The sequence below is a fragment of the Coturnix japonica genome, chromosome 14 (assembly GCF_054131305.1).
Source record: "Coturnix japonica strain WE chromosome 14, WE-NBRP24, whole genome shotgun sequence".
Lineage (NCBI taxonomy): Eukaryota > Metazoa > Chordata > Aves > Galliformes > Phasianidae > Coturnix > Coturnix japonica.
Genome location: NC_140676.1, coordinates 6,683,328 through 6,699,771, shown reverse-complemented (window position 1 = coordinate 6,699,771; position 16,444 = coordinate 6,683,328). Strand labels below are relative to the sequence as shown.

The window sequence follows — 16,444 nt, the reverse complement described above, 5'->3', positions numbered from 1 at the left end:
TGTCTGGGGAGAGATGTCCCTCCTTAGGGACTAGAGGGCTCCCAGCATACTCATTTTGGCACTGCTACTCCCAGTATTGGGCTCTGTCTCTTACTTAGCACAGGGCTTTAGAGCTGTCTTCAATGTTGACTTCATTGCATCCCTTTCATTCTCTTTGCAGGACAATCAGGAACTCAGGACTGCGAAATATCCAGCCACGCGCCTTTGCGAAGAACCCTCATCTGCGCTACATGTGAGTGAGTGCAGCCAGCTGCTGTCTGTGTCCCCTCTCCAAAACTCAGCAAAGCCTTGGTCATAGAGCATGGCATGAGGGAGGGGGGGATGCTGAAGGGGAAGGGGTGGAGGGATGGCCATCTCGTTATGCAAATCCTGAGGCACGTGGTTTTCTCCTAATGAGTGGCTTTGGGAGCTGGCCTATTGGTAGGCATCAGGTAGGGCTGGAGTAGTGGCGTTGTTGGGTATTGTGTGAGTGTCCATCTCACTGGGCATCATTTGCCATTAGATATGAGATCCCAAGGTGTTTCCCTATGCTTGAGGCCAAGGGATTTCTTTACTGGATATCTATTCACCTTCCCAAGGCATTGAACAAAAGCTGGAATACCATGCAAGTTATGGGACGTGTTCATGGGCTTGAGATGTCTTGGCAAAGCAGCTGTGTCCAAGGTAAACCTTACTTGGCTCTGACACAGATTAAAAGAACAACAAAGTAGAAGTTGGTAAGAAGTGCACGGCTTTGGGTGTGAGCTGCCAAGCGGGATGGAGAGCATCCCTGTGTTTTAGAAACCAGCACCAGTAGCTTTTGCCATGGAAAAATGGTTGCAGAGCACAGCTATTTGACTCTGTGGGTGCACGCGGCCATTAACATGGGATATTACCGGTGGAGGGAGATAGATCCAACCTGCAGAGCCATATATATTTGTCTTTTGATGTGTGCTCAGAGATTATTTGAACTGAAAACCCCAGAAGCTTCCTTTTTGGAAAACCAGTTACAGTTGCTAAGTGACGGTAAAGTACTTGCTAAATAGGAGATGTGCAGTACCAAAGGGCATGAATAGTTAAGGGCGTTATGAACAAACATGAGGCCTTCCTGAGTTGTTAAAAGTACATTCCTTGTTATATTATAACCTCCTTAACACTGGCCATAGGGATTTCCCTAATTTTCGTGCTTTATTATTTTGATTTGTAGCATTTGTTTCGTGTAGTTGTTTATTAATGGGAAATGCTCTTTCTGAAATACCTCTCCCAACTGGTAGTTTTTTAATGTAGTTTGTCAATTGTGCAATTGCAGCTTATTAATTCTTATCTGTTACATGCATAGTGTTTGATACCCGATGACATTTGTTCAGTTATCATAGGAGTGTGGAAGGAGATATGTTCCTTTTGAATCTGAATGCACCATTAATGTGTACACGTACATTTGTTATTGCTTTCTTAGAAAATATTTGGGTTCATTTTTTTGTCTTTCGTGATTACTTTTGAGATGGGGAGGGAAAAAAAACCCAACATATACATCTTGTGTCAGAAGCTGAGGTTGGTATGTTGTGATGAAATATGTGTTTGTTTACTGCTCGGGCTGTGTAAGATTGATCATGTTCTTAACGTCTTTCTTTCCTTGCTGTTTCAAGCTCGAGGCAAGGAAGTGCATTATTTGGTTGGTGTTTGCTGGTGGGATTTGATGCTGTTGAGCGCACCCAGCGATGTGTCCCTGGGGTGTGAATGTTTGTGAGGTGGCCGCTCCTGGTGGTGGATTCTCATCCTCAGGGATGCAGAGCTGGGTCTTGCAGGGACATCTATGTCCTTGAACTCTTACATCATGGTGCTGGCTTCTTTTTCTTAGGACTATCTAATTCTGGCATAAGAGAGCATGGATGCTGCCTGGGCTTACAGGCACCCAGTGCCAGTTGGGTTCTGCTATGTGCCCATAGAGCTATGCCAGCACATCAGGGTGTCTTCTTGGCTGCTGCTTCTTGGAGAGCTCAGCTTGCTGAGAGCCTGATATTTTCTGGACCCACTACGTGTAGGTGCCAGGGGTAAAAGGATTAATGGAAATATCACTCTGCTGTGAGTCTTGGACTGTTTTAAGTGGTTATAGTAGCTGACGAGAGCAAGGGATACCATCCCAATCCCCTCATGGCAGAGCTGGCAGCAGTTGAATGTGTTGCAGGACAGTGTGGCTTTGCTGCTCCTTTGCTGTGTGTTTGGATGATTGCAGGTGGTGCTGAGATGTATGGACTGCACATGTCTAACAACATAGAGATTTCACAGCCTGAGTAAGAGTGATCCTTGGACCTCATGGGGTGCTGTGAGCTGGATCTGAAAAGCAGCAGGCATTTTTCCATGTTAAACTTGTATACAAATGACAGGGACTCAATTGCTTTCTTTTCCCTCCATCCCTCCCTATTCTAAATTGAATCCCAGCCTCCCTCTGAAGTGACTTTTTCCCAGTGTCCTTCGTCAAGGCTTCCTCATCTTGGATGGACCAGATAGCTCTGCCTTCTCCCCGTAGCTTCTATTTCTGTCCGTTCCTTACTGCATGCGCTTGTCTTCAGACCCCAGCTGTGCAATCATAAGCAGATCACTTAGCCCTAATTGCAGGAGCTCAGGTTTGTAGGGGCTCAAAATGGTTCTGGATGAGGTTTGGTGGTTCATTTAAATTCCACCCCCTTCCCTGTTGTAGATCTTGGGCCATTGCTTTCTTCTAAAAGTAGTACTGACTCTGTGCTGAAGTGGATGGACACAAGCCTGATCTGAACTGAATGTCATCCAGAGCCTTTCTGGAAGCCTTTTCTATTTCTATGCAGAGTTGCACTGGTGGGTTCCTACTCCCATTTCTGTGCAGCTTTTGCTGTCTCTTGGCTAATAGGGAAATGGTTGTGGAGAGCACTGTGCATGGAATGTGGGGTGGATAACTTTGTTCTGACTGCTCAGATGTGGGGAAATTGGGGTAGCAGACTAAAAATGGTTTAGTGATGACATAAAACCTCAGTCTTTGGCTTGATGTATGCAAGAAGAATTTGGGGTGATATGGTGCCTAAATTTAAGATGTATAAACCATCTGAATACATATTTACTATGTCACTGTGTGTAGAAAAGTTTACTGAGGGGAAAGTCTTGCGTGTTCTTACCATGCCTATTCTTCTCTTAGTAATATTGGAATGCTCTGGCCAATTTAATTCAACTTGATAGGAAATTACAAGTCACGAGGATCTTTTCCCAGGTAACTGTCATGAAAATAGGCAGAGAAACAGCGCAGAGAGGTTGTTGTAGTGCCCTGTAGGAAGGAAAGCAATGTGATCACAATCCTTATTTACACACTGGGAAGTCACCAGGAAAACCCAGCTCTGGGAATCTAGTGCACAAGAGAGGACAAGACCTGATTGCTTCCAGGCAGTGTGTCCAGCCTGCTGCTCACAGCTGGGGTGGTAGAGTTATGCATGTGGGAGAGGAGAGTTCCTGCAGATTGTGCCTAGGGCGAGACAAATTGACTTTTGTGGTGTCTGAGTCTCCCTGTACTGGGAAACAGGTACTTAAGAGACTGTAATTCCCTCTAAATGTTTTCCTGAACAGCTGCATACTGGGCCAGCCAGTCAGGAGGCACCGTGTTTGCAGAGGGTAATTGTGCGCACCTTATTTATTGTGGAGGAAAGGAAACAAATTAAGGCTGTGTAATTATAGAGACAGGCACACTTTTAAATAAGGCTTAAGTAGTCAGATTTCTATTTAGAAAATTAATAATTGCCATTTCTGCCTGCGTTTAGAGGCTTTTCTTAAAGTGTCTTCTGGATGTTTATACGTGCTCTAAATGGGTTTGTGGGCTGGCCAAGACACAGCTCCTGTCAAAGAGCTCTCAGCACTGCCTGCCAGAGCAGGGATGGGATTGAGGATAAAGCTTTTTTTCCTCTATTTTTCACCCGAGCATCATTAGGATGTTCTTTGGGAAAAGCCAGGATGGGCTTCAAGAGTACTTTGTGCTGACTGCAACTGGTTTTGGAGTATCATATGGGCAGGCCACTTTCTGTTCTGTAGGATTTTTATATCTGTGTGATCTTACCAGTGTTTTTGCTATAAAATTAAGGCTTGAGGATAAACTGGGAGGTGCTGGCAGGAATGTGCATGGACCCCCTCTGGCTGATAAAGTGTGAGCTGGCTGATGAATGGGTCTGTTCCCATAGGGAATTCAATGTGGTTAACCTGGAGTATCCTAGGACCTGTGCTATTGGTTGTATAACTCAGAGAGTGGAGTTGGGTTGGGTGTCCCGTTGGGCACTTGGCAACTGTGGCGTCACTGTTTGTTGCAGGGGAGCTGGACTATGTGCCCTTTAGGGGTCCCTTCTGACTCCAGTGATGTAAGGTGTCATGTGAACTGTTATGCTGGTGTTGGAAGTAATCTGCAGCTTTGGCATGGGAGTTCCCAGAGTCATGCTGTGGCTTTAGTCTTTGACAAGGAAGAAACTGGGGTGTATCCCCTGAAAACTGAGGTAGCCAAGCAGTGTAGAGTGGGTGAGTTTGTGTGCTCTTCAGTGCTGTTTTGGGACAGCACTCGAAGCCCTCCAGCAGCTGAGGCTCACATGATTACAAGGGATGCAGGTAACAGATTGGCAAGGCTGGCAAGGTTTGCGTTCTTTGCTCTGTGCATATGGGAGATTGATCAAGATCTTATAATAAAGAAGGAAAGGAACAAAATATCAGACTTTGAATTACTGCAAGTATAGCATCAGTCTCTCAGTCTTGGCTTGAGGGTCGTTTTTTTGTCCTTTGTGTTTAATGATCTATTGCCTTGCTCTAAAGGAGCCACTTGTGTATATAAGGCAGAGTTAAATGTTCTCTTTTGCTCTCCTCCTGTAAACAGCTCCACGCCCTGTGACTGCCTGCAGTCCCTTGCTTGATCCTGGATGTGCCATTACCCTTTCACTCTCTTCCCGATGATTTCTCTACATTTTGTTCTTTCATCGCTACACTGCTCTCATATCCATCTTGGCAGCCTCCTCCTAATCCAAACTGTCATGTGTTAATTGCTTATGTTTTCCTTTCTGTACTCTTGAGCTAGTGCAGTCTGACAAGTCCTGTGCATAAACTGGGGCACAGTAGATGAGAGCTCTTAACTCACTGAGAGTATGAAGTAATGTGCTTAACTAAACCATCTCCTCGATAGTTTAATGCCTTTTATTTTGCATTTCCAAAGGACTAAATGAGAGTTGAATTTTTGCATGACTATTAAAAAAAAAGAGGAAAAATTAAATAGTCTTAAATAGTCATTAAATAGAATGTTCCTTCATTATTCCTAATCAAGCAGGCAGTTTGGATACAATTTGATTCACCCTTTAGAGTAAAAGAAGTTCCCACCCCACCACCTTCTAACAGTGAGCCTCTGTGCTGTGATTTACTTAGGAGGCATTTTCCCCTGTGTCTCTCTAGTTGTTCTGTAAAATGATGGGCACGCTTATAGTGTACTCGCCAAAACAAACAGCAGCGATGTCTCCTCCTCCATAAACTTTCCTGCTCTGTCTTTCTATCTGCTCTGTTCCCTGGATGCCAGCACAGAGCAGATATGCCAACTGACAGCAGTGGAGATTCTGGTTTCCTGCAGGTTTTCCTTTAGGCTGGGTCAAAGTCATTTGACTTCTGTGTGGAGGTCTGGGTGTAGGATTCCTGACTGCAGGCTGTTCCAGTCAGCTCGGGAGGTGTTTTGTGTTGTAATAGGAGGTGGAGCAGTGATTTTATGAATTGTGTACTCCAATGGGACTTGAGACAGAAACTTTCTAACTCGAGCACTTTGCACCTTGGAGCAAGACCTGTTCTGCCTTGATCTCTCCACCTGAAAACCTGGAACAACAACGCTTGTTTTCTCTCCTTTTATGTGTTCTATTTGCAGTATAACTTCTGGTATGGTTTCTAGTGATATCTGGCATTCAATTGTGGGATGTGGTTGCAATGTAAGATGAGCTGTAATAATGCTATCACAAGTATTTGTTGCCTGCTCGGATTCTGTCATGCCTATTGCTCTAGTACCTGGACTCTCAGGATTTTAGCATGGCTTTCTCTCTCCTTCCTTCCTTTGAAATGCCGAGATGTTTCCAGCTGCACTGTGTGACTATAGGGACTTATTTTGCTCTCTGAAGATTGCATTGTTTTTTGGAGTATTTGTGGAAGAGGCAACTGCTGTTCTTTTAGAGAGCAACGGTTGCCTTTTGAGTCCTGTTTTTCCCTTTTCTTAAATAACAGAAACTGCTTGGGGGTGCTTGTCCTGTATAATATGTAGCCCTTGTGCAACAATGACCTGATAGATGTCTTCTTGTGAGATGCCGTTCAAAGACTGGCCAAACATCACACGTTGTCCTGAAGGAGATTTGTTGTTAGTTAAACCTCACTATATCTTCCAGCCTCTCAGAAGAGAACACCAGCAGCACATAATGAGCTGATTCCAGCAGTTAGGGGACTGACTATGACCAGATTTTGTTTCTAGGCTTTTGAGATCACTTCACAATGGAGATAATCCAGAAACATCCTATGGCTATTCCTTTTTGTTGTTGAACAAAACTTGCGGCTCAGTTATTGAGTTGTGTTATAAGGTGTGTCTTATCTACCTTTGCCAGTGTAAGAGCTACTGCACAGGGAAGAGTAACATCCCAGAGAAGACCCGAGAGCGTGGAAGCCTCATGGAAAGCTGCTGGGAGAGAGAGAAATCACGGTGGGATGAGGGAAAGTTGAGTGACCACTCAAATTATCTCACCTGAGATTGTTTGTTTTCTTGATTCTGGTTTACTAACAGTACAGTTCCAGGGATGATTTTTCCCTTTTTTGATGTACAGGCTTTAAGCACCAGGGCAGAAAAATAGAAACATTCAAATCATACATTATTTGAGTAATAAGATACGTCAGGGCATGAATGATGAGATATTAATCCACGATAGCGTGTGACTAGGCAATAATTTAAATGTCAGGAGTTAAGCAGTTGTGTGTTTTATTGGAATTATAAAATTTTATTAGAAAGATGTAGGGGAGGAAGGGAAAGTTTCTCACCAAACCTCTCCCTTCATTTGTATTAGGGGTGAATTTTGAATTATCAAATGCAAGACACTGAGATGTTTATAAGGATGTTAATAGGAGTGTGAGGTCTTTCTTTCCCAGGTACTGTGGGTGATGGGAGGGGACAGGTCCCACCATCGGGCTGGATCACAAGTGTGCCTTGTGTCCCCTCCTCCCTGCGGTGCAGTGAATGGCGCACCGCCATTCAGCACCACGGACAGTGCCCCACCCGGCCCTCCTGCACGTGGTCGAGCTTCTCCTTCCCACCCTTCAACCCAGGTCCGGCCTTTGTCCCCCCCTTATCGGGCTTATCAGTCTCCCAGCCTCCGTGTTATCAGGCCTCCCCGCCTCCAACCCTCCTGTTCTCTCTGCCTACAGCTGTGCTTTCCAGCTTCCAAGCAGCTCCAGCCACCCTGACTGTAGTACAGGCCTTTTCTGCTTGTAGCCAAGCCACCCTGCTTGTGCTGAAGCCTCATATTACCCCTGCCTCTTGCTCACACCTGCACGCTGTGTCTAGCTATAAGGTCTGAATTCACCTGAGGAATGACCTGTCTGGTTTCACTGCCAGCAGCTCTTTCAATCTTCCATCTTTCCCTCTGTATGAAGCAAGTCTTCTGAGATGTCTGTTTGACAGACGCAATATAAACTTTCTGAACTGCAGTGGCTCCTGGCACTGGCTTTGCTCTGCAGCAGGAATGGAGTCATCCTGCAGCACTTCTACCCGGCAGCTGTCTGTGGTTTTCTCCCTTGGGAAGTTTACTAGGAGAGCTGACATCTGACCTCACCGTAACCACAGCTCATGGAGCCTGGTTAAATGTTTGTTGAATCCAGTTGTGCTTGTTGATAATTGTGAGTAATTTGCTATCTTGGAATAATGAAGGAATGCCTGCTGCAGTTTGAAGCACTCTGAGCTTTCATGGTGATTATGTTTTTCATTTGAAAATACTCCTCACAGTGACCAAGGTTTGTAGATAAAGGGTAGAGGAAATAAACTTATCTTTCTTTTATGTACAACATGTTTTGAGAACAGGAAATGTACAGCCCCCTTTTTTTCAGATGTTCCTGTGAATTTTTTGACAGAACTAATTGCTAAGGACAAAACATGTTTCTGTTTTTAGGGTAGTTATGAGTGAGGATTGCAGTAAGCAGGATTTGCTGGACCCTGGCTGCCTTTAGTAGCTGTAGGCAACTCTCTGCTCAGAACAGTACTCCCCTGCGTGTGCTCAACTGCTGCAAACAGGAACATTTCTGCTCCAAACCCCGTGCTCAGGTGTGCCCCTTGGTGCTGCTGCCTCCCTGCTCCCCCTCCCCGTGGGTCCCTGGGGAGAGCTGTGAGCCAGCTCTCTGCTTGATGTTGTCTGTCTCCCAGGTTGAGTGTTTATCTTGCCATTTGATGAGGCATTGCTGGAGCATATCAGCATCACCTCCTGCTGAGGCCAGGAGCCTCTGTGATGCACAGGAGGTGGCAGCTGCCAGCTCTACTGGCTGACAGTGCAGTCCCTCTGGTGGAGTCTGGTCCCACCGGAGGTGCATGATCCCAGCTCTGCTTTCTCTTCCCCACATGTGCCCCACAGATCTGGTCCCTCGGGGCGGGTGTCATAGAATCATAAAATAGCTTGGGTTGAAAGGAACCTTAAAGGTCATCTATGTGTCCAGCTGCTTGATCCTAAGCTCTGCTGCGCTCAGCAGGGATGCAGGCTGGGTGCTGTGGGCTAATGGCAGACTTTCTTTTCATTAGCTGGTGTAAACACAGCTCTTTGGCAGCAGCCTCCTTTTCTGAGCCTGGGAAGACTGTATTTCCTTTTATCTATAATTTAGTGAAGTGTCAAGCCACAGAAGTTGCAACAGTAATAAGCTGCAGAGGAAACTTATTTATTTGCTGAAAAGGTGGGTTTCATTCCAGGGCTGTGGCTTTTTTTCCACACTTCTTCTGCAATGGGTGATGGCTGCTCACACAGTCTCCCTTGCAGTGTATTCATGCAATCCTTCTTGGGGAAGCTCACAGGCTTTCCAGCCCTTTTCCCATAAGTTTCCATGTGGAACTGGGGGTGAGCTGTGGAAAATGTCATAGGGAAAATGGATCTGGAGAGGAGGAGGAGGGTTGATTGGGGTTGGGAAGAAGTGTGTGTGCAAGTTCTATGGAAACTAAGTGTAAAGGAAAAATGGGTTTGCTAGAAAATACTTGGGAACGGTGCTTCTATAATAACCAGAACCTTCCTCTCCTCCTTCATGTCGACATGGCTTTGGAGGCAATATTAGAGTCTTCCTAATTATTTTTCTTGGACGAGTTTTGCGATCCTGATGATATTAATTATTCTTAAAGGTCAACAGCACTCACTTGAATCCCCTTCTGTTCTATCATGTAATCAGTTAATTAATTGGAAACCATTTAGCAGTGTCTGCTGAGAGCTTAGCCTGCCTAATGCCCTGTTGTTTTGCTGTTGCTGGGAGATATAGGGGTGTGTGTGTATATATATCCATACATACATCTTTGTACCCTTCTTTTCTTCAGAGCCTCTGCTTGCAGATTCCTCATCACTGTCCCAGACTCTCTCTGCCTTTGGCAGCTCCCCAAGGCAGACAAATCAGTGCTCAGGCATAGCTGTTACTGTTCCCTTTACTAACCCCTGCAAGAGCAGTGTGTGAGATTATTCAGGGCTCATTGATTTCTGGGCACTCAATTAAGTGCATGTGTGGGAGAACTGTTTTTAATATAAATTTGATGCAAGAGCCCTGCAACAGCTGAGAGTACAGCCCTCCCTGAGGAGGGGATGACAAGACCCCATCCCAGGGCTGTGTGCTGAATGGAACTGGGGCTCTTGTGTGCACTTTGCCTGGATCCCACATCCATGGGGTGCCCTTCTGCCTGGAGCGGTGCACCCACCTGTAATGTTTCAGCATACCCATGAGATGCAATGGGAAACACATGGGATTCTGGGAGGGTGGGTGTCTGCAGTCTGGTGTCCCTGTGTGTATAGGGATGCTAGGAGATGCCCCTTAAGGTACTTTCCATCCCATGCTGTCTCCTCGTGCTGTGTCTCAGTACAGCAGGGGTGATTTTTGTTACGCAGCTGTCTGGTTTGCTCGGGCCTGCTGGAAACCTGTGAGTGGGAGGCATTCCCCAGCTGTTTTCTGTTCCTATCTGGAAGAAACATGCAATTTGAAGCAAACAGGCAGGATAAAGCCAGCCCCTTGCTGGAGCTGTCAGCTGGCAACCCTTGTTCTCAATCAGTGCAACTCTCCAGTATCATGGCTGGGTATTGAAATAGGAGAAAAGCCCAGTGTATGGTTATTCTAGATGTAATGGACCTAAAATGACTCTAGGTTGGGAGAGAAAAGAAAGGATTGATGCAAAGCATCTCTGAGGATATCTCAGCTGTAAGAGGGCAGCCATAGGGAAGGGCTCTTGCCTGTTGCAGATTAATTTTCTTTTCCTTAAGTTGGGAGATTGGCATGTTTTGTGGATGCTGCTGGACTCTGCCCTGCGGGGAAGCTGGCAGGCAAAGGGAAAGCAACTGCAGGGCTGACCTCGCTTTTAACCTTTCCTCGAGTCCTCTGGGAGCCCAGATGTCTTTGGAGAAGAGCAGTGTAAACAGCATGCAACAACGGGAGGGCCAGATCCCCGCCTTTGATCCATCTTGAAGCATAGGGGATGATATTACCCACATCTGCTGCCCACTTCCCATCTGTACCATGCGCCGAACCAAAACTGTGAGCAACAGTGAGCTCTGAGGGACGATATGTCTCTGAAAAAAGCTTAGTGCAGCTGGGAGGTGCCTCAGATAAGATGAGCTGGAGGGTGTGAAGGCATCGTGGAGATGGCCTTTGAGGGCTGGGCTGTTGGCAGAGGCGGTGGGAGGAGAGGTGCAAAGCAGATGTGCTGAGAGCTGCCGGAGCTGTGGTGCCTTCCGCCCCTGCCCTACTATGCTCTGAAGCTTCTGCGTTACTATGCTGTTATTTAAAGAACAGTGTGGAGGAGTCAACCCTCTCCACCCTCTTCCATCCTGTTTCAATGGCATTTGAGATATGATATTAAAACTAGGAGGTATGAAGGGGTGCTGGGCTGCTCCTCTCTGATGTCGCATCTTTTGGGCATAGCTCCCACTGTTGATGCTCTCCTTCAATGCAGGAGGCTTTGAGTTTGAGAGATTATTACAAGTTTTGGCTATTAGAACGAGAAATAATTTGGGGGGAATGATATGATGATGGGATGCGATATGTAACTTCAGATGCCTTGTAGAGCATAGTACAATACTGTGGATACATTTGGGATCAAAGAGAGAGTTATGGTGTCCAAACTTACAAAGGGAGTTTGAACATTGATGGCTATTTTATTCTGTTCTGTCTGGGATCAGCAAAGACCTGAACACTACTGACTTACCTAACTACATTTTCCATCTGTGTGGCTTGTGTGTGCACTCTCTGAAGCTTTGCAGGCTCTGGTTCAGGTGTGTCCTGTTGGGGCTTTGTGCTGAGCTATGGGGGATTTCAACTGAGCTCAACACTTGCAGAGACTGCTTTGTGGTGAGGTCAGTATTTATTTCCACAGTTCCTGGGTCTGGCTGGGGATAAATCTATCACATTAAGGAGAGACATTAAGTTTTGGAGAGGCTTGATGGTGTGCCTCATCTCTGATTTGTGTCTGGCTCTTGGTTGAGTTCCTCCAACCCTGGCTGCTCTGTTCCCATGATCAGGACTTCCAGAGTGGCACCATGTTATTAAAATGCATGGAAAACTTCCCCCATGCGGAACTGGATGCCTCATGCTGGAAATGAGAGCGAGTGGAGGAGGGATAGGCAAGCAGAGTCCCTCCCCAGCAGAGCTTCTGACATCATATTGGACTGAACCGCATAATATAGCTTACAGTTTAATTACAGGGGCTCTAGCTTGTTGCTGTCATTAATGAGGCATCCAGCTTAATTTAGCTGAATAAAAATGGCTTTAATAGTGGGAGCTCTTTTGGTAGCAGGGTAATCGAGGGAAGAGAAGAACATGCTGTTTCCTCCTCTTTCATGAAAGACCCTTTGCTATGGGCTGCCTGGAACTGAGCTCTTATCCTGATCAGGGAGGTGAGGCACTGGCACAGGTTGCCCAGAGAGGTGGTGGGTGCTCCATCCCTGCAGATGCTGCAGGTCAGGCTGGATGGGGCTCTGAGCACCTGATCAGCTGTAGGTGTCCCTGTTCAGTGCAGGGCAGTTGGACCAGATGGCCTTGAAGGGTCCCTTCCAACTCAAACAATTCTGTGATTCCCGTGCAGAAGGTGATGCTTTCCTAGTCCCTATGTGCTGCTCCTCATGTACAGGGACCAAAAGAAATGGCTCTCTTTTCTCTTTCCTTATTCCTCAGCCAGATTGCCACAGCTATGTCCTGAGACAGGCTTCTCTTTGCCAGTGTGAAATACACAAAGGTGTTTTGCTTCTCTCCCAGGTATCTCCTTGACATGTGATGTGCCATATTTCATTACTGGTGGAGCTGGTGCACAGGCTATTATAAAGGTTGTCTGGCACACTGCTACAGGATTGTTTCCACTTTCCTTTAACTCTGCCAAATTTTAATTGCTCAGGCTGAAGTTTTCTGCATTCTGTGATTTCTGTCTGGTTTCAAACAAAACCTGCTCGGATGGCTGAGGCAGTGGATAGAGGGGAAAATGGGCTGTTGGGCATAAGCCAGAAAACAACTTGGTGTGATGCTTCCATCCCAGGGTACCCACACCCTCCTTTTGTGGAGGGAGGAAATCTGCTCGTCAAAGAGCAGGTTATGTAGAAAAGGCTTATTTTTGCTTTCTCCATACGAGTGTGCCAATATTGAAATGAATTTAATAAGATCTCCTACTATTGTTAGGTGACTTCTGTGTCGCTCCCAGTTAAATGGTCTGTGGGTGTTTCAGGAGTTATATGAGCTTTCCGGTCTTGTAGCACCCAGTTTTATTTCTCCAGCACTTTAAGGAGGCAGAACAAATCTTGATCCAGTTGGAGAGAGTTTTGCAGGGGATTATCTGGGAGCAGATGGAGGAGATGAGCAGCTCTTGTTGGGGGACACTGAGAATGCGAGGACTTAGAGGGTCATAAGATATGGATAAAGAGATCATAGAATCATTAAGGTTGGGAAGACCACTAAGATCATCTAGTTTAACTGTCGACCTATGAGGAGTGATTTGAACAGTGATAGGTGGAAGGTGGGGTTCCAGTGATAGAAGCAATGAGGATCTGGAAGTGAAAAAGAACTTTTGGCCTGGGAAACTCACTGTGTATGGTGATAGAACAGAGGGAACTTTACAAACCCTGAATTGGTTATAAAGTGCCATTGCTCCATTCACCCGTGGAGCCATAATTTAATCTCCTCATGTGCATGTACTGTGATAATTACATAATCACATGCTATCTTCCCTAGGAAGCCTGCCCCGTCCAGCACAGGGGATGGATCTCTTTTGGGGAGAGATAGGAGTTGTGCAGAGAGGTTTTCCTGTAGCAGCTCTGCCACAGCACTTGGCAGATGGGCTCAATGCGTGCATAAAAGAGCAGGATTAGGTTTCAGGTGTTTGGCTCTGTGACCTAAACAACATGTTTTTCTGTTGCATTTGTGGATGCAGCCCTGTTGTGTCTCCATGCTGATGTCAAGACCTTGTACAAGGACCTTTCTGACATGATAGATGTCTGACATGACTGGGGCAAGGTCAGATGTGTGCAAGCGAGGGCTCATCTTCCCCAGTGCTCAGTGTGGGTTGTGGCTTTCCGAGGTGGGTTGTGGGTGGTAGGAGTTGGTTTCCAAGGACCGAAGGAGAAAAGCTGAGCACATCTGCATGGCAAAGATTCTTGCGTTAGTGAGGACGTTTCCTTCCTCCATCTCCCTGTGCCCTAAATTGTAATAACATGATCATGCTATTTTTGATTCCCTTATTTGCGTGGAAAGCCTGTTGTTTTTTCTCTTCTCTTTCAGAATCCAATTTTCTCTTGACATTTCTGCCTAATGTAGCAAAACATGACCTTTGAGAAAGGACATTCTAGCAAGACTCACTTCCCTCCTCTGCATCTCTGCCTCTCTCCCACATTTTGCTGTCTCTCATGCATCCCCTGTTATGCTTCTCTCTCCTCTCTGTGTAGGGGGAGGGACTGTACTGTCTCACTTCTCTCTAGCAGTGATCTGCTCCTTCCCCTCCTACTTTTCATCTGTCTTTGCAAACTTCCCAGGTGCTGAGTGCTCTGGGGTGGATAAAGAAGAGAGTTTGGCAATTATTTTCTTCTTTAACTTTTCCCCTGCTTAACGTCACCTGCTGTTTTTTGTCACCTCCCTAAACTTTGTTGGAGGCTGGAAGCAGTTTGTCTGCATCCTTAAGAATTGGGGGGGGGGAATCTTAGTCATGTAAAATGAGGTGCCTGTGGTTTGCAGTGGTTTACACAGCATGGCAGTCTGAGGGGCACAACCAGGCTTTAATGATGCAGCACTGAGCTGATGGGATGTGTGGGTCTGCATGCCTGCCACACTCATGGAGAGCCATTGGAATGCTGCTTTGGTGTCAGAGCTGCAGTGACCTCCCCATTCCTAACCACAGGATTTTGGAGCAGGGCTTTGTGGATGAGCCTGGTAGTGTGTGGGATGAATCCAGAGCTCCCAAGGGGATGGGAACTGATGGCAGTGGAAGCACGCTCAGTAAGAGATATAAGGAGTCACCTCCTGTGTTTCCCAGAGCTCTGGATGCTAGCACAGATACAGGCAGATCTGGGATTCTTCCAGCACCCCTCTGCTCACCCCAGGCATACCCAGGAAGGCTACAGACAGCATTTCCCTTATCATCATGTTGAGCTGCTGGAAATCTGAGGCTCTTCTCCTTGTGTAGCTGCCTCCTCCCTGCCTCGCCTGCCTCCTGAACATGGTTTTCTCTTTTAGTAATTCTTAGTTTGATTTTGCACTCTTTTATCCCCCCTGGCTTCCAGCTGGAGAGGCGATATCTGCTGGGTTGCAAGGCTCTCCCAGGTAGATGAGATTTATGTTTCTGCAAGTTTGGGCAGATGGAGAGAGGGACAGGGAGCTGTTAGCTGCCGTGGCAGCGATACCCCTGGGTGCAAGCAGCAAACAGCCATAACGGGATACTTCTAATGCGTGGCTACTAGGTACCGTATGATAATACCTTGGGTAATCATTGTTCTGTTGTTACAACTCGGGTGTTAATACTTTTAACGTGACAGTTTTACTTAATTTTTGTTCAGCGTACAAAATTAGACTTGTTCTTTCTTCGTATGGTTGGTTGAGCTCCAGATTCACAGGCAAGAATCAGGCAAATCTTACTGTTTGAATTATTACTATTATTTCTTTTAGCATTGCAGCAGGATATAAACCACTTTCCCCTGGGGGAGGGAAGAGTAAAATCTCATAGAATGGCCTGGGTCGAAGGGGACCACAATGATCATTTCATTTCAACCCCCTGCTGTGTGCAGGGTCACCAACCAGCAGCCCAGGCTGCCCAGAGCCACATCCAGCCTGGCCTTGAATACCTTCAGGGATGGGGCATCCACAGCCTCCTTGGGCAACCTGTTCCAATGCGTCACCACCCTCAGAGTGAAAAATAAAATGAGGGATTTCCATTCAGGTTTATCTTCATTTAAAATCTCTCATTAGGACCCAATTTTAGCTTTCCTAAACTGCTTGACAGCACTGTAGCGAATGATGGGCCCTGTGGTGGCAGTAGGGCTGCATGCAGGAGGAATTATTTACCGTGACTCCTTTTTTTTCTTGTTAATTTTCAGAGACCTCTCTGATAACCGGCTCACCACCCTGTCATGGCAACTCTTCCAGACGCTGCGGCTCTTTGACCTGTAAGTTCCATCCTGGAGGTTCTTCTTGGAAGCAAAGGGGAGGATGAGAGGGAAGCTCTTTAAATAAACTGATTTTGAAACCTGGGAATAATTACCTAAAACTCTGTTGGGCAGCACCTTCCCTGGGAGGGTTTCCTGGCTATGGGAGCACCAGAGCAGAACTGGTTCTCTTTTAGCATTGCAGCAGCTGGCTAATTAACATCAGGATGATGAACAAGTCATTCTTGGGGTAGTAAATGGTTGACTAATGCTGGGAACACACAAGACGTACTCACTAGGCAAGATTTGGAGTGGATCTTCTCAAAGACTTGGTCTTCACGGTTGGCCTTACCCTCCAACTGATGGTTTTTTTTAGCTCCTGGCCAGGCTTTAGAAAAAGACTTGATTTTTGGGTGAATGACTCCCTTAATCTCTAGCAATTGAGGCACCTGCCAGCTCCCGTGTGCATGATGAGATAGTGTCCCTCCTGGGGCACCAGTGGCCTTCAGCCTGTTGAATTATTGATGGAGTGTTCAGTGCTGTGCTTGAAGAATAAATGGACATGAAATCAATGGAGTGTTGCCCCGATGACCTGTTTTGTCGGATTTTAGAAATAGTTGTTTGGTAGG

General features: G+C 46.3%; 1 protein-coding gene across 5 annotated transcripts in view; it reads left to right on the top strand.

Moving 5' to 3' along the window:
• NTRK3 (neurotrophic receptor tyrosine kinase 3) overlaps positions 1-16,444 on the top strand; it is a 177,070-nt gene that overhangs the window by 23,589 nt on the left and 137,037 nt on the right. For all 5 annotated transcript variants that reach the window (XM_015873066.3, XM_015873065.3, XM_085515384.1 and 2 more), the window contains exons 3-4: positions 161-232; positions 15,768-15,836. In XM_015873066.3, coding sequence (XP_015728552.2) covers positions 161-232; positions 15,768-15,836 — 141 coding nt within the window. The remainder of the gene's footprint in view (positions 1-160; positions 233-15,767; positions 15,837-16,444) is intronic.